Here is a 21,083-nt window from a genome sequence, read left to right as displayed (position 1 = left end):
ATCAAATTTAAGCCTAAATATTTTTAAATAACTGTTCTTGTTTTTTTCAAATTATGCGTCAACCATTATTTTAGTCATTTTTACTTTAAAAATTTTTCTTGTAATATCTGTTGGAGAAGCATTACATTTGTATTACATTTTACTTTAAAAAATGTTCTTGTTGTTTCTGTTGGAGAAGTATTACATTTGTATTACATTTTACATTTCTAAATCATTTTACTTTAAGAAAAGACAAATGAAAACCATTGCACAAAAAGGTCAAAACAAAAGCAATTAAAGGCGTGAAGTGTAGTAGAACGAAGAAACTCAGTACAATGAAAACTGTACTCAAATAGTAGGAGATCCAGATATACAACGACATTGACCCATCTGCTCAATGAACAAAATGCACTTTATATGCATTTTGGAATGCATGCAAATATTTTGAGGGTTGGTTGCCTGGAAATATCCTTGCAATGATACTTTACATTATTTTCTCTAAAGGACATTTTTTCGAATAATGCAACCATTTGCTTAAGGAACAAATTATACAGTAATAATATCCTCTATACAGTGAAATAAAATTTATTTATTAAACCCTTCGGGTTCCATAGGTTTTCTAATTTCGATTGGTGTATAATTTGTTCATTAAGTAAATGGGTACAAAATTTAAAGCAATAATGCACTTTTAAAAAATTAATTGAAAAAATCCTTGCTAGGAGATTTTCAGGCAACCCACTTGCAAAATATTTTATTGCATGCAAAAATGCATAAAAAGTGAATTTTGTTCATTAAGCAAAAAGGAAATTAGACTAAATCTTTTAAGTTTCAAAATCTGTGGAGATAGTAGTTCTTTATTATTTTTTGTGAGAATCAGAGAAAATCTAATTTAATAAAATTTAAATATTACCCGTTCGCTTGCTTTTGTTTCGATTTGCGTACAATGCCTTTCATAAAATAAAAATGGACTTATAAAACACATTGATTAATATATAAGTTATTGTTACAGTTTAGAAAGATACGGTGGTTTTAAAAAAATCATCTTGAGGCGAAATTTCCGAAATTTTTAGTATGCAAAAAAAGTTGTTTACTAAGTATCTACTGCGGAGGACCCAAAGAATATGTAAATTGCGTGAAAGCATTCGCACAGATTTTCACCCCCTCGCTAAATGCTATCATTGCGTCTGCCATTTTTTCTGTCGCAGCAGCCATTCTATTTATTGCCTCAATCTGGTTCTGCGAGGACTCTACATGCATCTAATAAAAGAAACAATTTTTGAAAAGAAATGCAGTGTTTTACCATATGCGTATATACCCTTTGTGTTTCGGCTTGTGTTTCGGCAATCTTTAAAAATGTTGTTGTGATGGGTGATTCTTCAGACCGCTTCCTCTTACTTCCCCTACGTGGTGTACGGTTTGGGGTTCTTGGAGTTTCGCACCGTCATTCCGATTCGTCTTCGGGCAGATTTAATGACGGTAATTCAGGGGTCTCATCGTCATCTACGACCAGTTGAAAATCTTCATCGTGTTCCATGAACAATTGCAGATCCTATAAACGCATGATTAAAATGAAATTTGATGAGCACATAAAAGATGATACAAAACGAATTACTTCTTGAATGGGAATATTCTCGTTAACATCTGACTCTCCTTCCATGTAGGTGATCCCTACTAAATCTATGACTTTTTTCTCCAAGTTGGTAAGAGCAGTTTGTTGAAGGGGTCTGTTTCCAGTCATATTCTGTTCCTTCTTCAGATCACGCACATGAGTAGATGTGCGAATTTTTAAATCTCGCTAGACCTATATAGAAAAAGATATTTTTATATTTTATTTGTTACAAGCGGACCCCACATACTCTGTTTTGTTATGCCCGAGCTTTGGCTTTAGTTTATTTAACAATTTCAAAAGTATATACAGAACTAAATTTTTAATTTCCACTTTCGGGTTTTGGTAACGAGGTCAAAACACATCTTTTGATACCTCTCCCGACATTTTTAGACGTGTCTTAGCAGTTGTAAGCTAATGGAAAGAAAGAACTCTCCCATGACAAAAGAAATGTTACAACTACATTTTATTAATAATGGTTTCACAGCGCAGAAAAAGTGACATTTTTACCATTCTAAAATCGGACATTTTATAAAACAAACGCAAAAGTATTTCGAAGTTTTGCCTCTATTGTCCAAACGAACATGAAAAGGAGGGGACAAAAAGGCGTCTTTCTTGTTTGAAAATAAATAAACTTACATTTTGCCACTGCTCAACCGTCTTTACCGCCCCTCCAATGGCATTCAGCTTCGCCGCCATTTCGGTCCACTTTTTTTTTTGTTCTCCAACTTTCCATGCAATTTTTGGAACTTTCCGCTGGCAAGATTCGGGGTGGAAATAAAAAAATTGAGCATTGCACTCAACTGCTCACCCGAAGCACGACTCCTTTTTGCTTTATCACACATCCTAGTAAAATACAAATAGTTTAAACACTTTCAATTAGCAAAAAGTGCACTGCACTATGTACTTACCTTTAATTTATATAATAATAATAACCGCGATCAAAATTCCCGAATTAATTCCACTTTTGTAAAACTAATTTTGCGCGCACAAACTTATTTTAACATTTCCTCTTTGTGTTTTTCGCATTTTTTCGCCGGAGATGACACATATCATTACTTTGAACAATCAGCTCAATGCCATTGTTTAGACCGAGTTACAGAATCAATGAATTGTTAGTGCAAACGGCAAAAGCTTTTGACTAAGCTAACAAGTTTTCTTATTGTTAAGAGTTACAGAATCGGCCTACTGATGTAAATATTAATTCATTGTTTACAGGGTGAGTAATTAAGGTGAATATTTTAACAAATTGGCAGGGCATTTCATTCGGTAGGTATTTTACATATGTTTAACTATTTCAATCAAAAGTAAGTATATGCGAAAAGGACAGTATTTTAGCAAAAGGTAAGTATTTTAGCAACGGGTAAGTATTTTATCAAAGGGCAGTATATTAAACTATTTACTATTTCAAGGTTTCATGTCCAATCCGTTTTGTATTCATTTAGGCAATTGATCAGAAACTAAACTATAATTTAAAGTTTAATTAAATCGGAGCTCATGTCTCCAATATGTGGTCCTTCGAGCCGGGTCCCGTCCTCCAAGGTCGACTCGCAAATGCTGACTTGAACGACAATGAGCGCTACCCTATTATCATTCCCGAAAGTTGGAGGTTCTGCTCCTTAGTTTTAGATTATACCCACTCCGCCTTGTTGCATGCAGAAAAGTAATGGATGATACCAATGATACAACAGGAGTATTACATCCCTCGACTTAAACAAAAGGGGACGAAGTGCATATTCCACTGTAAAAGATGCACTATCTAAAAGCAACAGGCCCAAACTAAATAATGGCCGCACTACCTGCTGAAATAGCCACCTTTTCTCTCCTCTTTCCTACCAACGGCGTTGACTTTGCGGTACCCTTCTCGGTTAAAACCTCTACTCTGCGGAAATCATCTTACGCAAAGGCCTATGTCTGTGTATTTATCTGCTTGTAGACCAAAGCAGTACATCTAGACGTCTGATCAGATTTGACCACCGCCGCTTTTAAAGGGGCATTCGCTCGTTTTGTTAGTCGTCGTGGCCTTCCTCATAAGGTAATGTCGGATAATGGCAAAACATTCATCGGGGCCAGTCGTGCCATTCAGAAGGAATTCATCTCTTTCATCAAGGAAGCCGCCTCCGCCGTAGCTCAGAAATATGCTACTCACGGACTGTCATGGCAGTTCATATCGCTGTACGCTCCACACATGGGCGAATTATGGGAGGCAGCCGTCAAAAGTTTTAAAACCCATTTGCTTAAGATGACAGGAAGCCACAAGTTTACTTTTGAGGAATTCACCACACTCCTTACTAGAATTGAATCAGTCCTTATTTCTAGGCCTCTAACTCCGATCTCAGGATCCGAATTATCTACTCGCCCTGACTCCTGGACATTTCCTCCGAGTCGCTCCGTTACTCTCGAGTAGTAGATGTCCGAACTCAAGACGGAATATACAAACGCCCCATAGCAAAAGTGTGTGTACTTCCCCTAGCAGAATAGATTCTCCACCCTCGCCCTATATATCTCTCCAAACCTTGCAAATTTAGGGATTCACATCACAGCCCACACTCTATACCCATACTCACTTGACCCACCTTTATTTTGACTTCTTTGCAGGCCACGTTATGGAAACGTCAGCACCTGCCGGCTGTGTTACCAAAGGCATTCGAGAGAGATCAAATAATAGAACCGTGGCTCCAGCGCCGAAACCAAATGCAACCAAAAGCACAGTGACATTAAAGTCGAAGAAGAAGCAGGCCAACAATAAAGCCACTCAAAAGCGCTTGCGGAACTTATTTTCAACAGCAGTGAACACTTTGGAGGAGATGCAGAAGTTGCTGCTTCCGTCATCGGAGCTGGCCGGCCGCTTTGTTGGAGACTTGATCTCCAATTTAATTGAACTTTAAATTATAGTTTGATCAATTGCCTAAATGAATGCAAAATGAATTTTACATGAAACCTTGAAATAGTAAATAGTTTAAGATACTTCCCTTTGATAAAATACTTACCTTTTGCTAAAATACTGTCCTTTGCTCATATACTTACCTTTGACTGAAATAGTTAAACATATGTAAAATACTTACCGAATGAAATACTCTGCCAATTTGTTAAAATACTCACCTTAATTACTCACCCTGTAAACAATGCATTTTACTTACTGTTTCCTAAACATTAATATTTACATGCACATACATATATACATATTTACCTATATACACTAAAAAGTTTCCTGACTCCTAGCGGCCCAGGAAACAAAAGTTAAAAAAGCAATATGGGCAATCCCCGATTATTAAAAGTTAAGTCAGTTCGTTAACTACCTTCGATCTATCGCCAACCTTTTTCGCGGAATACGCTATTGTGCAAACGGGAGTGATTTAAAAAATAAAAAACCCCTATTTACATATATAAAGAAGGCAAAGTCATTAGTTTATATTGGTCTTTATTTGATTTTACATCAATAAATAAAGCTGTTTTGTGAATTTTTTAAAGAAGTATAGTGTCTTTGATTTTGAAAAGTGAAGAGGGAAATCCACCCCATATACCCCGAACTTATACAGGTCATAAAGAGAGGTATTTTGCCTCTTCCAAGGCAGTAGGGTCTATGTACCGGAGCGACTCGGGATTTTTGTTGCGTCCCTCCCACAAATTGTCATCCTCCCAGCAGCTCCTTGCAGCGGGAATGCGACATACTCTCTTGCTCCGGGAAGGTGTCGAGCCCAATCCGGGTTCGTCTCCTGACCTAAGAAATGGTTTTGTTGCGTCTGCCGGAAAATAATCTTCTTAGGACTCGTGCAAGGGATGGTTGCATCGGACAGGTTGTTCTGGGATGGCTCCCAGGACCCGACGTCCTCGTAACTTTTATAAATCTTTTGTGGCTCCTTGCTGTTCACGCCCAAGGGCGTCCCACAGTCTACGGCTGAGCGTAGCTTTTTTCCGACAATATATAATGAATTTTACGGCTGACAAAGTCAGCGCGTCTCCAATTACCATCACAGTCAAAAAGGTTGAGGATGCCATCGGTCATGCCAAACCATCCAAAGCAGTGGGCCCAGACGGCATAGCCATGCCGATGCTTAAAAGCCTAGGGAAAGAGGGTTTCAAATATTTAGCACATGTCTTCAACCTGTCTCTTTCCACCTTTGTCATTCCCGAAAAATAGAAAATGGCCAAGGTGGTGCCGCTACTAAAGCCTGGGAAACCAGCTAACATAGGAGAGTCATATCGCCCGATATCTCTCCTATCGCCAGTAGCCAAGACACTTGAAGCCATATTGCTCACCTATTTCAAAGCAAATTTGCAACTAGCCTCTCATCAGCACGGCTTTAGAAAACTTCATAGCACAACCACCGCGCATTAGCTCTAAGGGGTTGTGTAGCGCAATATATAGCTTCTCCAACCCAATTGTCAACCTCACCTTCGAGCGGCGAATCCCGTTTCACTAACAGACGAGGCTCTGGCGACCCCAAGCTCCTCATGTAACTTCTACATATCAAAGCTACCTTCGCCACCAGAAGGAGTTACTATCGTTTCCTTCGCCGATGACTGCACAATAATGGCAATAGGCCCAGGCCCACAGATCCATGAGCTTTGCAACAGCATGAAGGCTACCTCCCTGATCTCTCCACTTTTTTCGCCACGCGAAACCTGGTATTATCAACGACTAAATCATCCGCGACCTTATTTACAACATGGACGTCCCAAGTGTCACATCCACGTCGATGGCACTACGCTACCGACTGTCCTACACCCCAAAATCTTGTGTGTGACGTTTGATGAGGATCTACATTTTGGTGAGCATGCAGCCGCAATTGTACCGAAAATCCAGAGCCGTAATAAAATCCTCAAATCTCTTGCTGGCAGTTCTTGGGGAAAAGACAAAGAAACGCTTTTAGTGTCATGTATGTCAGCCAACTAAAAACTAAAATAGCTGGCATCACACCCACATGCAACCATGCATGTATGCACTTGGCATTACTGGGTGAAAGAGTCGAATGACGGAGAGAATTCTGATTGGCTGAATCCTCCGTTATTCGACTCTATCATGCCGACATCTAATATAAACGTACGCAAGTAATTTCCTGTGAAAAATGTGTCATGCACATACAACTTGTGTGAGAGCAACCCAAATTGAATTTGCTGCGTGAAAACCTAACTCGATTTCCAATTTTTGTTCTGCGTGACATTTAGATTTGACGTTTGCACACATGCTTTACATTGTCGCAACGCATGCTTATTTGGGTTAGGGCAAAAAACGCCGGTTGTTTGCGTGCGCTAAAAAAACGCAGTGCGGTTTTATTAGGTTGGCATGTATCACGCCATTGCATTATGCGATTTTACCGCTAAGCACTTTTGTATAGCGGCAGGGCTGCTTTTGAAGCATTACCCGTTTTTCATTTAGAAGCTACAGGTCTGTCAAAATATTGCTCTCAGAACCGCTACGGGTTGTCTTCTTATGTCCCCAGAACACCATCTACATAATGAGGCGAGAATACTCCCCATCAGGGAGAGAAATGAGATGCTAACATGCATCCCAACAGACATCTGATTGATGAGCCAACACCGCCTAGGGGCTTAAGGAGTCATCTCCGTAAGCATTATGAGGAAATACGGCACCTGAGAACACAGCCGTATGAAGCCAAAAAACAGAAGCAGATCCTCAGTGAACTCCACAAACAGGCATCGGACCTTTATGCCAGGAATTTCCCAGTAATCCAGTACTCGAAGAGCAATACCGAAAACTTGCAGAAGAGGAACGCACACTCCCCAGGGAAACGCGAGTCACTCTAGTTCAACTTCGTTTTGGATACTGTAACAGGTTAAACTCTTACTTATCCAGAATCAACCCCGACAAAACATATGTATGTCTTGCTTGTAACGTGTCCCCACATGACACCAACCATCTCTCCAATTGTATTGTGGAACCAACGCCTTTAACACCCCTTGAAACAGCAAGTTTCCTTGCACTCCTGTTAGAGGATATTGATGACAATTTGTGATCGGTCGCAGCTATTAGGTGGGGTGAAGCCCTGCTACAACAACAACAGGTATTTTGCAACACCAGGTGATATTTCATCTTGCACATTAATTTATGAACTAATGGCTAAAGGAAAATTATATATTATATAATAATTAAATTATGAATTGACTTTAAGTTCATTGACGTTATTGGATGTTATATTTTAATTAATAAACTCTATCATGATAATATGCATCTAACCTATTCTTATATCTTAAAACCACTTCGTTTCTTTGATTATCTGTTTTTTATTTATTCAGATCCAAAGAAAATCTTGAAGATGGCAAACAACTTAAACATCAAGGCAACGAACTCGAGTGCGATATTTGTGGTAAATGTTTTAAGAAAAGAAGTAATTTATGGTCACATAAACGAAGCCATAGCGGCGAAAAGCCTTTTAAATGTCATATTTGTGAAAAGCGGTAAGTTTTCTTATGTAACATTTACACTGGACCAAATGCGTCAGTTTGGGTTCAAAATTCGAAATGCGACGCTATTCAGACATGATTTGATAGTATTTCATCGCATTTGGCCTGAAAGCACGATCCACCTATGCGATGTATTTCTTTATCGTATTTGCATTTTCTTGCGATGCATTTAAGTCCTGGCAGTTGAGTGGGAAAGGTTAAAGAAAATGCGAATGACGCCAATGTTTGACATGGGGACTAACAAAATCCCACACTCAAAATTCCAAGCTAAAAAAAATCACTAAAATCATCAACCCAACCCGAAATCTGCGCAAATTTTTGTTTTCGAGGCTTGTTTCTATTCCATTACAATGCTTTGTTATATTGCAAGTTTTATTTACAGCAGACACAGTGGTTTGGGTCTTCAACTACCATGCAAAGACGGTCGGTGCAGAGCCAGATCTAGGTTTTCAATTAGTGATTTTTTTCTATAAAACCCTAGAACAGGGATCGACGGCTAATACGCGTCCAAAAATATCGGGAGAGGTGTCAAAAGACGCATCTTGACCTGAGTATTAATAATCCGAAGACGGAAAATGTTGAGTCGTTCAAAATATATTAACGAAAAACCGAAAACCGGGTCCCTCCGAAAAGCGGGGTGAGATTCATAGTATTTTTGTGCAGAATACTTCTTTGGCGGCCTTCCGTGCCCTTTGTACACACAATTTTTTCCTGTGTACAACAATATTACAAAAACCACATGAAAATTGTCACTTTAACTGCAAATATCTCATTTCTTTTCTGCCTTCAGATTATTGTTGTCGAGGTCAATACGCGTCGTTTGACTCCTCTCCCGAAACGAGTATTAGCAGTCGACCCCTGTTCTAGACTTTTACCCTTTTACTAACGGCTAAGGCGAGCCATACCGACCCATATCACTCCTTTCGCCAGGCATACCTATCGCGGGTATATTCTATAGTCTCTTGTCGTTGTTGTTGTTGTATTAACGGTAAAGACACTCCCGAAGGTTTTGGGGAGTGTTATCGATGTTCATGTTTCTTTGCCGGATATAGATCCGGTTAGTACCGGTAACAAAGCAACATTAAGGTACTAGCCCAAAAATCTCTGGAACGAATAATATGACCACATTAAACCTTCTAGGCCATACCGTCACCACCCCCTTGTTCCATGAGGAACTTGGGGTCGCCGGAGCCTCGCCTGCTAAATATGTGTATAATACATTCATATTTGTAACAGGATTTCCCTCGCGTAGGTGAGGCTGACAATTGGGTAGCGGAAGCTTTAAAGCTTTGTATTGCGCTTATCACAACCCCTATACGATGGCCACTAGAAGGCAACCCAAAGTAATATTGTGGCCATACACAGTTATGCTACCAGCAGCATGTAAGTATATGAGATTCTGTATAAAAAGCAACTCTTTAGTCGCAGGCTTAGGTTTTTATCATGCACTCCTTATAAAACACTAATGCACCCTGAGAAACAAGGTACACCATAGCGACAACTTATATTTTTTGGCCTAACAGCGTATAAAAAGACCACGCGCTAGAAATTATATTATAGGAAAGTGAAAGTGAAGAAAGTGGAAAGTGAACCAAAGCCACGGTTGATGGTGCCGTTTGACATTACTCTGTTGAGAGAAACAATAACTGCTTAGCAGAATCCTTGCATTAGATCGGGTCGTTTATGAAAACTTCGATTATTAAGAAATAGGGCTTTAGTATGGGTCGCCTAGGAAGTGAGTATTTTTTAATGATGGTTCAGCCTGACGGCGTGAACAGACGCTACCTCCAGGCTCACGAGGCCCTTTCTACCTAGCCAGCTTTCAGCATATTGTGGTTATTTTTAAGACTGACAGCACCCTTGAGCTGATCGTCCGCTTGCAACACGTCCACCGCTGTGTCTACGCCCTCGTCATTTGTCGCCACGTTCAGGTATTGGTATATTCTGATTTTGACGATGCAACATATTGTGACGAATATTAGCAACACTAAGGGATACTCTCATCTCTAAGCCGATGCTAAGCAGCGCCTTGTATGCACATCAATAGGTCAATCATTATGCCTACACATATGTACGTACACGCAGCGGAGAAGAGACGCACAAGCACATGCAGATATCTTATCTGAGATGCTCCCAAAAGTATGCAATTGTAATTGTGGAAGTGTTGCTCACATATACACGCGCATATGAGAAGCTATACACGTGCATCTGTGGTTATAATTATATGGCAGTAACTAAGTAAATTCTGGAAGCGCATAGAAGATGCAACGAGGAAATCACAGAGTATAAAAGCACCAACAGTAGAGGCGCGAGAATCAGTTGGATTAAGACGCTATCTAGCGAGCAATAGCAGTATTATTTTGAAAATCAGTTTCGTTTAAGCAAGCTATCAATTGCGAATTATAAGTGTTATTTTCAAGTAGTCTAATGAAGACCATTATTGCATTATTCAATATTGGAGTTATTTATTCAACAGTTTAGTGATTCGAACTTAGCAGAAGGTTGCAAATTAGAGGATTTGCAGTAAATTGTTGAATAAATTCTGGATATTTCGAATACAACTTGGACATGGCAAAGTTAAGTATTGAAGATCCAGCAACTGAAGAAGGAGTTGGAGAGCCATGTGTTGAATACAACCGGCATTAAACTAGAACTTCAGGAACGACTAGGACAGGCAATGGAATTAGAAGGAATTAGCGTGGAAGAGTATGTCTTTCATCTTGATGGCGACGAGACAACAACAAAAATTGAAGAGCAAAACGAAACATCGCAGACAGTTACGAGCACAGACTTGAACATGATTTTGGCTGCAATATCTGCTCAAACATCGACAGTGGCATCTCAACTGGAATCGCAAGAGTCACGCATAACATCCAAGATGGAAGCACAGGAGGCTCGCATTTCTGAAATGTCATCGCAAATGTCATCTCAACTGGAAAACCATAAGACAAGTATAGCATCCCAACTGGAATCGCAGGAGAACCATATAACTGCCAAGATGGAAGCACAGGAGACACGTATATCCGAAATGTCGTCGCAAATGTCATCCCAGTTGGAATCGCAGGAGAACCGTATAACAGCGAAGATTGAAGCACAAGAGGCACGAATATCCGAAATGTCGGCGTAAATTTCAGCACAGATATCATCGCCGATCTCTGCTCAACTGGAAGAGCAAGAAGGACGTATTTCCTCGAAGTTGGAGGCGCAAGATACAAAAATTGTACAGTTTGAGAAAAAAATCGAGGCCGAGGTGGATGCTTTGAGAGGACGTTGCAACTAAATCGCCCAGCAGCTTCAACGAATAATCCAAAGGTAAAAACACCATCCTTTAACGGTTCTGTTCCTTTCCAGGTCTTTAAGCTACAATTTGAAAAGACCGCAACAGTGAACAACTGGAACGCTGAAGATAAAGTTGCTGCACTGTTCATGGCGTTGAAAGGGCCTGCAGCTGAGATTTTACAAACCATTTCAGAGGGCGAACGGAACTTTTATGAAGCATTGGTGGGCGCTCTAGAGAGACGATGCGGAACTGAGCATGGGAGACAGATATACCAAATGGAGTTACTGAACCGCTTCCAGAGGCCTGGTGAAACATTGCAAGAGTTTGCGTCGGATGTTGAAAGGCTGGCACATTTAGCGAATGCGGACGCACCCGTGGAATACACTGGAAGGGTTCAGAGCTTTATAAATGGCATACGGGACGTCGAAACAAAGCGAGCCACATACGCAAACCCAAAGCCGCCATTCGCAGAAACGGTTTCACAAGCTCTGATTCAGGAAACAGCGTCGCTTCTGTGTAAGCCAGTTTTCAAAGCACGCCATGTGGAAGTAGAAAGGCCAGAGTGGGTAGACGCAATATTGGAGGCGCTGAAAGGATCGCAAAAGCGGAGTGAGAGAGTTATCAAATGCTTCAAATGCGGGAAGCCCGGTCACATTGCACGTCATTGCGATCTTGATCCTAGTGGTTGCAACAGCATGATTGGTTTTAATAACAAAGCTGGAGGGGATGAGCAAGAGCGAGTAAGATGTAGAGATCTCCAGCTATTGAATGTCCTGTGATATCTGTGTCGCAAATTGGAAGGAAATCAAGCAGTCTTACCGTCAGAGGGAATGTCGATGGCAAAGAACGTGTACTGATTGTAGATACGGGTGCATCTCATTCCTTAATTCGATCTGACTTGGTCAACAGGAGAGTAAAACCGTTACCTGGAGCAAGTTTGCGTACGGTCACTGGCGAGTATAACCAAGTCCAAGGAGAAGTGGTATGTGAGGTATTAATTGGAAAGGTCATGGTTCTACACAAATTCATTGTGGTGGAGATTGTTGATGAAGTCATATTGGGAGTGGACTTTTTAGTTGACCATGACATTAGGGTCGATATGTGGAGAAAGATTATGAGCTATAAGAACCAGGATGTGCCACTTAGCTTCAGTTTGGAAAAGGGGTTCAGCAGTAATCGAGTACTGGTGGAGAAGAGTCGGACAAAGACCACGAAAATCAAAGGTAAAAGTTGATGGAACCAACAAAACAAAATCAAAGACACCTGCGAGAGAAACACTGGCATTGACAAACCCGAACGGACGCACCAAAACGAAGAAAAGAATTTTCCAGAAAGAATGCGAGGGTAGTTTCAAGCCGGGGCGCACTACTGTTGTCAAACGTGGGAACGATACTGATTATGCGAAGCCAATCCGTCAAGCGCAAGCTGTACGAAGTAGTTCATTGGCCAAACAACAGAGTGTGAAGGCACGGCCCAGGGTAATGAGTAGTAAGATGAAACACAGGTATGACAAGGAAAATAGTTCGGAAGGGAGATATGGTACTGCTATACAACCCTCACCGGCGGGAAGGTGTTCCATCCAAATTTCGGTGCAGTTGGGAAGGCCCGTACAAAGTTGTGAAGAAGATCAGTGATAGCATATACCGCATACAAACCATTGGGAAACCAGGAAGTAGAAGAGTGGTACATTTGGAGATGCTAGCGGCGTTTTAGATCGAGAAATTTGTCTGATCGGGACGATCAGACTTTGGTGGAGGGCAGTGCGACGAATATTAGCAACACTAAGGCATACTCTCATCTCTAAGCCGATGCTAAGCAGTGCCTTGTATGCACATCAATAGATCAATCATTATGCCTACACATATGTACATACGTACACGCAGCGGATAAGAGACGCACAAACACATGCAGATATCCTATGTGAGATGCTCCCAAAAGTATGCAATTGTAATTGTGGAAGTGTCGCTCACAAATACACGCGCATATGAGAAGCTATACACGTGTATCTGTAGTTATAATTATGTGGCAGTAATTAAGTAAATTCTGGAAGCGCCTAGAAGATACAACGAGGAAATCACAGAGTATAAAAGCACCAACAGTAGAGGCGCGAGAATCAGTTGGATTTAAGACGCTATCTAGCGAGAAATAGCAGTATTATTTTGAAAATCAGTTTCGTTTAAGCAAGCTATCAATTGCGAATTATAAGTGTTATTTTCAAGTAGTCTAATAAAGACCATTATTGCATTATTCAATATTGGAGTTATTTATTCAACAGTTTAGTGATTGGAACTTAGCGGAAGGTTGCAAATAAGAGGATTTGCAGTAAAATCGTTACAATATTTAGCGTATCCTCCGACTTCACTACACTTGATACTCAAACATGGACCTATGGTATAGTGGGGATCAGTGCTGTATTCACCACCTCCATTCATCTTCTCTGTGAAAATAGTTGTCTCAGCGTTGGATCCCTTTAGTATCACGCAGTAAGCTGCACCACCCGTTAGCTTACTAGTTTTTTCGTCTTTACTTTTAATGTCACTCTTTCCCTGCATTTATGCATTATAGCTTTTGAGGTACGTGGTATTGCAGTACTTAGACTTCCCTCTTCACTCTGCTTTGCAGATTTAGAGGTGTGGTTCCTGTTTACCCTTCCTCTTCTGTCTCTTAAAATCAGGCTGCAAAGTGAGAATTGCTCATAGCAAAGTCTTAGTGAGTGAACTGTCTTCGACATTCTTCCACGCTCGCTTACGCGGTCGGTTGGGTCTATCACTGCAGTCAAGCGCTGCATAATTCTTAATGCTGCCCGGTATTGTTAGAGAGTTCTCCTAAACTCCATGTATCGCTTCCGTCCCAACATTAGTGCTGTTTCCGAGTTGGCATACCGCTTCTTTACCGAGCGCACAAACTACACACTATCATGTTGTTGTAGCGACATTTCCCGAAGGGTTTTGGGATTTTAATCGATGTTGATGGTCCTTTCCGGATATAGACCCGGTACGGTCTGGTGACAAGTACCATTAAGATACAAGCCCTACCATCTCGGGAACGATTTAATATGACCACATTGCACTTTGTAGTCCATCCCGCGCCCATCCCCGAGTTCCATGAAGTACTTGGGGTGGCCAGAACCTCGCCTGCCGATTCGGCACGGGTAAGTGAGGTTTACAATTGGGTTGGATAAGCTATAAATTGCGCTAGCAATCCCTTGACAGGGTTACGCTCCGCAACTCAATGAATCATTTGGATATTAAGTCGCCTCAATCAAAGTTTCCCATTTTCTGTGTGAATGTGAATGTATTTCACACAGGGAATAGGCATTTCGTGTTGGGTATTCTGGTTATAGGTATTTGGAGCTAGTGTAAATGTAGTATTAAAAACATCGTCATAACGCCGTTTTTTATAACAACTTTTCATTCTGTCTTTAAAATAGCTTTGCTCGCGCCGCACATATATCCGCCCATATGCGCACTCATACCGGTGAAAAGCCATACAAGTGCAAGTACTGCGAAACTGGCTTTAGGCGAATACATGTATTACATAGGCATTTACGTATACATCTGGGTGTAAATGTTCATAGATGCAAGTTTTGTCCCTTGGCTTTTCCTTTAGCTTCGGAGCTACGATTACACTTAACGTCTCATAAAAACGAAGATCCAGAAACGCGTGAAAGAAATATGACAGCTTTAAAGGAAGAAGAGGCTAAGTTAAAGCAGCAACAATTGGAGGGAAAACCTGGAGGGTAAGAAAAACAGAATATTTGATCACCGTAATGTAGTGTTGTTGTTGTTGTTGTAGCAATGCTCGACCCACCTAATAGCCGCGACCGATCACAAATTGTCATCAATATCCTCTAACGGGAGTCCAAGGAAACTTGCCGTTTCAACAGGGGTGGACCATAAGGAAAGGGGTGTTAGAGGCGTTGGTTCCACATTACAATTAAAGAGATGGTTGGTGTCATGTGGGGACACATTGCAAGCAGGGCATACATTTTGTATGTCGGGGTTGATTCTGGATAGGTAAGAGTTTAACCTGTTACAGTATCCAGAACGAAGTTGAGCAAGAGTGACACGCGTTTCCCTGGGGAGTATGCGTTCCTCTTCTGCGAGTTCTGGATATTTTTCTTCAAGTACTGGATTCACCGGGCAATTCCCGACATAAAGGTCCGACGCCTGTCTATGGAGTTCACCAAGGACCTGCTTATGTTTTTCCGCTTCATACGGCTGGGTTCTCAGGTGCCGTATTTCCTTAAAATGCTTACGGAGATGACTCCTTAGGCCCCTAGGCGGTGCTGGTTCGTCAATCAGATGTCTGTTGGGATGCCCAGGTTTCTGGGTATTCAACAGAAACTGTTTGGTCAGCATCTCATTTCTCTCCCTGATGGGGAGTATTCTCGCCTCATTATGCAGATGGTGTTCTGGGGACATAAGAAGACAGCCCGTGGCGATTCTGAGAGCAGTATTTTGGCAGGCCTGTAGTTTCTTCCAGTGGGTGGTTTTTAGGCTTGGCGACGATATGGGTGACGCGTAGCACGTAATCGGCTGGCTAATTGCTTTGTATGTGGTCAAGAGCGTTTCTTTATCTTTTCCCCAGGTACTGCCAGCAAGGGATTTGAGGATTTTATTACGGCTCTGAATTCTTGGAACAATTGCGGTTGCGTGCGCACCAAAATGTAGATCCTGATCAAACGTCACACCCAAGATTTTGGGATGTAGGACAGTCGGTAGCGTAGTGCCATCGACGTGGATGTTCAATATGGTCGACATTTGGGGCGTCCATGTTGTAAATAAGGTCGCGGAAGATTTAGTCGGTGACAATGCCAGGTTTCGCGAGGCGAAAAAACTGGAGAGATCAGGGAGATAGCCGTTTATTTTATTGCATAGATCATCGATCTTTGGGCCTGGGCCTGTGGCCATTATTGTGCAGTCATCGGCGTAGGAAACGACTGTGACTCCTTCCGGTGGTGAAGGTAGCTTAGATATGTAGAAATTAAACAAAAGCGGGGATAGGACACCACCCTGTGGCACCCCTTGTTTAATTCTCCTTTGTTTTGATGTTTCGTTTCTGAATTGCACCGATGCCTGCCGACCACCCAGATAATTTGCGGTCCACCTTTTAAGACATGGGGGAAGACCCTTCCAGGTCTTGCAGTAACGAGCCATGGTTGACCGTATCAAAAGCTTTTGATAGGTCTAACGCTACGAGTACTGTTCTATGGTGGGGATATTGATTCAAACCGCAATTTATCTGGGTGCTAATGACATTTAGCGCGGAGGTAGTGCTATGGAGTTTTCTGAAGCCATGCTGATGAGGGGCTAGCTGCAAATGTGCTTGGAAATAAGGGAGCAAAATGGCTTCAAGCGTATTTGCCACTGGCGATAGGAGAGATATCGGACGATATGACTCACCTACGTTAGCTGGTTTCCCAGGCTTTAGTAGCGGGACCACCTTGGGCATTTTCCATTTCTCGGGTATGACAAAGGTGGAAAGAGACAGGTTGAAGACATGCGCTAAATATTTGAAACCCTCTTTCCCTAGGTTTTTAAGCATCGGCATGGCTATGCTGTCTGGGCCCACTGCTTTGGATGGTTTAGCGCGACCAATGGCGTCCTCAACCTCTCTAGCGGTGATGGTAATTGGTGACGAGCTGAGTTTGTGTTTATGTGCGTGTCTATTGGCTCTCCGTCTATCTTTGTCGACCGTAGGATGCATTATATATTGTCGGCAGAAAGCGCTCGCGCATTTTTTCGCATCCGACAGCACCTTATCGCCAAAGGCGATGGAAACTTTGTCTTTGTGCTTAGTCGGATTCGATAGGGACTTTACGGTGGACCTAAGTTTACCTACACCGGTAGAGAGGTTAAAACCTCTTAGGTGCTCTTCCCATTTCGCCCGCTTGTGTTCGTCCACAAGCAATCTGATGCGTTGGTTTATATCCCTTATTTGGGGGTCGCCTGGATCAAGCTGTCTTATAAGGTCGCGTTCCCTCGCTAAGCTCGCGGCCTCCGCCGGGAAGTGGGCCGGATTTCGGGAATTCTCCCGGCGGGAATGAAATGTGCCGAGGCGGATTCAATGACCTTACGGAAGGCACGTTCCCCTTGGCGGGCATCAGTCGGGATAGGGAGGGCAGCAAAGCTGCTGTCTGTTGCAGATTTATATTCTTCCCACTTTCCTTTTTTGAAGTTTATGAAAGTGCGTTTTTCGGTGACGATGAAGTCGGCGGTACGCTCGAACGAAATAAGTATGGGCAGGTGGTCGGATGCCAATGTTACCATCGGCTGCCAGTTGACGCAGTTTACGAGTTCTGCGCTCACGATTGAGATATCTGGCGAGCTATGACAGCTTCCTACCATACGTGTGGGGGCGTCTCCGTTTATTGTGCAGAACGTCGTTTCGTCTATTTGATCCGCCAACATCTCACCCCTACTGTCCGCCCGCAAGTTTGAATGCCATAGGTCGTGATGGGCATTGAAATCGCCTAAGATAATGCGATTGTTGCCAGTGAGTAAGGCCTCGATATTAGGGCGGTATCCACTGGGGCAACAGGTGACAGGAGGGATGTAGATGTTGATGATTTCTAGATTTGCATCGCCTGACCGGACAGATAGGCCTTGACGTTCTAAGACATTGTCACTGCGGTCGATGCCAGGATCAAATATATGATATTGCACAGAGTGGTGTATAATAAACGCGAGGCCGCCTCCATTTCCGCTCTCGCGGTCTTTCCTGTGTACATTATAACCAGAGCAGGTCTGCAATGCAGATCTTGCTGTGAGTTTAGTCTCTTGAATCGCAGCAATGCGGATGTTGTGCCGCTTCATGAAATCGACTATCTCCGTAATCTTCCCAGTTAGTCCATTACTGTTGAACTGCAGAATTCTGAAGTGCATGAGGGGTGACGCCGCCACTCTAGGGGTAAGTGAGGGGTGACTACGCCTAGGTTGTGGAAGGCCAGGACGCAATTGCTGTTGTGGCCTTGGGACTGGGCGCCCTTGGGCAAGCATTGGGGTACCCGGATGATTTGGGTTTGCGACCTGGCAAGATGGCGCGATGAAACCCGTCGAGGGGTTGCCGTCGCGGAGACCAGAACATCTAGGAAAGTGGCACCACCCAAGGCAGGAGCTGCATTGAGCGGATGTCGCAAAGCTATATATTCTGTGCTGGCAGACGGTGCAAACGGAGGCAGGGACTAAGAGTCTGTTTCCCTGACCTTCACGATTGCTGCCAGAAAAGAGGGGGGGAGAAGAAGACGGGGGCAGGGGCTGATGCTCAGCATTGCTACCAGCTCTACTACGAAGGTAGTAGTTATGAGTGGTATCAGCTGTTTGAGTTGTTGGCGCCGTGGGGCGCGAGCAGCAGCGGGTACTTGTTGTGGCTTGCTGAGCAGCGAAGCTGCTGGAAGGTAGTGGGGATACGCTTAGGCATAGACTACGGTACGCCCTTGGGCGTGAGCAGCAAGGAGCCACAAAAGATTTATAAAAGTTACGTGGACGTCGGGTTTTGGGATCAAGCCCTGCAACCATCCCTTGCACGAGACACACTGAACAGAGTATGACCGTCCTAAAAAGATTCTTTTCTGGCAAATGCAGCAAAACCATTTCTCAGGACCGGGGTCAGGAGACGGACCCGGATTGGGTTCGATACCTTCCCGGAGTAAGAGAATATGTAGCAGTCCTGCTGCAAGGAGCTGCTGGGAGGATGACAATTTGTGGGAGGGACGAAACAAATTGGGGTCACACCGTAATGTAGTGGTAGTCAACAGTTTCAAATATGACTGCTTTTTGCGGGCGTATTATTAGATATCGGTTAAAAATAGAGTGCAGAATTTTATAATGTATTATTTTTAATACGAAATATTTATATATATTGGATAACTACTTGCTGTGCGATATAACGGTTACGAAGTTATAGTTAAATCAATTTTTAGTCAAGCGCACAAAAATTAAAATTTTTACTGGCAATGTTCCGGTTAAGCTTTTTCTTAGATGAATACTTGTGTGAAAGATTTATAATTTTGTTTTTGTTTTTATCGGCCTATTGATAAATCATTCAAGGTTCGAATCGAGCTCAAGGCCAGAACAATAATTTTTTTCTAATGATAATTATTGTTATTTTTTAATTTTTCTAAATTTGAAAAATTGTATTTTGTTTTTGGAATAGTAAGTAGAAAAATTTTCAGACAACCTGCCATAGCCGCGCAGATAGATCCATTTCGAAGGGTGCTAAGCCTTCATCATCAGTACGCTTTAGGCATGCTGCGCTAACCATTTAGCTATACAGCGGTGGTTTGTTTGACTGGCAAATTTGCTACTTCTATTCCTTTTTACCAACTATATTTATTCAGTGTTGCGCCATCTGGTGCAAATCACTGATAATGCTGGATTTTTGTTTATTGTCAATTACTTTATTTGACATTCCCAAGTGCTCATGGTTTATTAACAATTGTTTTTGTTTTTATCGGCCTATTGATAAATCATTCAAGGTTCGAATCGAGCTCAAGGCCAGAACAATAATTTTTTTCTAATGATAATTATTGTTATTTTTTAATTTTTCTAAATTTGAAAAATTGTATTTTGTTTTTGGAATAGTAAGTAGAAAATTTTTCAGACAACCTGCCATAGCTGCGCAGATAGATCCATTTCGAAGGGTGCTAAGCCTTCATCATCAGTACGCTTTAGGCATGCTGCGCTAACCATTTAGCTATACAGCGGTGGTTTGTTTGACTGGCAAATTTTCTACTTACTATTCCAAAAACAAAATACAATTTTTCAAATTTAGAAAAATTAAAAAATAACAATAATTATCATTAGAAAAAAAATTATTGTTCTGGCCTTGAGCTCGATTCGAACCTTGAATGATTTATAATTTTTTTTAGCTCGTGGCAGAGTATAAGAAATGCTATTACTTTTTATGCTACGCCTCTGCTGCTCTGTTTATGTTCAGGGCCGGAGCATAAGCAAAAAAGAAAAAGACTCCGGAGTACCGGTAGCATGTTCAATCACTGCCTGAAACATATGAGCCGTTTATTTTGAAAGTGGCATAAGTCATTTCATATCGTTTAGGTTCAGTGATAATTTGTTGGTATCTCTCCTCGCCTCCAGTTTGTTAGAGTCCAATATCCAAAAGATGCAATTCTTATTATTATTTTATAATTGTAGAACCATCTATATATGCATTCGTTCAAAAATAACAATGCATTTAAGACCATGAGTTGGAAATGACTTATGCCACTTTCAAAATAAACGGCTCATATATCTCAAGTATTTAAGTTTAATACAATTTTAAACTATGTTCGAAATTTCAAGTCCCGAGCTCACCGGGAATTGACTTACAACTTGACCACAAAATATTCAAAATCGGAGGAGTTTTTAAAATATCACGATTCCTGCGCCACCAAGCGAAATTTCTTTTCCTCATGTCGCGTTATCATCGGGCTCCAAAGTATGTTCCAACTTTCAAGACTAGCTATTCAAAAACAGATTGCAAGATTCCGCGCTTTTATACTGAAATTCGCGGTCAACCATTAAACGAACTTATAAAAAGGAAATAAAGAAATTTAAATTCACTACATTACCAAATCGTGACTGAGCATCTCTTTATACATATATCAACATTCATGGTGGAATCACCAGGTGAAGTAAATAAAAAAAGACAGAAGATGTAGGCTATCTGAAACGGTAGGGATATATTTTAAACGGCCAGAAGAGGGTAACATTTTTACCCACATCGAAAAAATAGGAGTAGAAAAATAAATACCTTGCTACGAAAGCCAATAGAGAAACTGTTTATTCAGCA

At 41.7% G+C, this 21,083-nt stretch overlaps 1 protein-coding gene and 1 long non-coding RNA gene across 4 annotated transcripts in view; one reads left to right on the top strand and one right to left on the bottom strand.

Moving 5' to 3' along the window:
* LOC137249167 (zinc finger protein 665-like) overlaps positions 1-21,083 on the top strand; it is a 129,266-nt gene that overhangs the window by 30,343 nt on the left and 77,840 nt on the right. For 2 of the 3 annotated variants that reach the window (XM_067780452.1, XM_067780453.1), the window contains exons 2-3: positions 7,844-8,005; positions 14,722-15,030. In XM_067780452.1, coding sequence (XP_067636553.1) covers positions 7,844-8,005; positions 14,722-15,030 — 471 coding nt within the window. The remainder of the gene's footprint in view (positions 1-7,843; positions 8,006-14,721; positions 15,031-21,083) is intronic. The other variant, XM_067780454.1, reaches the window with a different exon arrangement.
* Positions 800-2,828, bottom strand: LOC137247692 (uncharacterized). The gene is made up of 3 exons (XR_010951879.1): positions 1,592-2,828; positions 1,295-1,528; positions 800-1,236 (listed from the first exon to the last, which is right to left on the bottom strand). It is a non-coding gene; the product is annotated as an uncharacterized lncRNA (long non-coding RNA).

This window comes from Eurosta solidaginis, chromosome 4 (assembly GCF_040869045.1).
Source record: "Eurosta solidaginis isolate ZX-2024a chromosome 4, ASM4086904v1, whole genome shotgun sequence".
Taxonomy (NCBI): domain Eukaryota; kingdom Metazoa; phylum Arthropoda; class Insecta; order Diptera; family Tephritidae; genus Eurosta; species Eurosta solidaginis.
The sequence above is the reverse complement of the archived record's forward strand: the minus strand, read 5'-3'. Positions and strand labels throughout refer to the sequence as shown.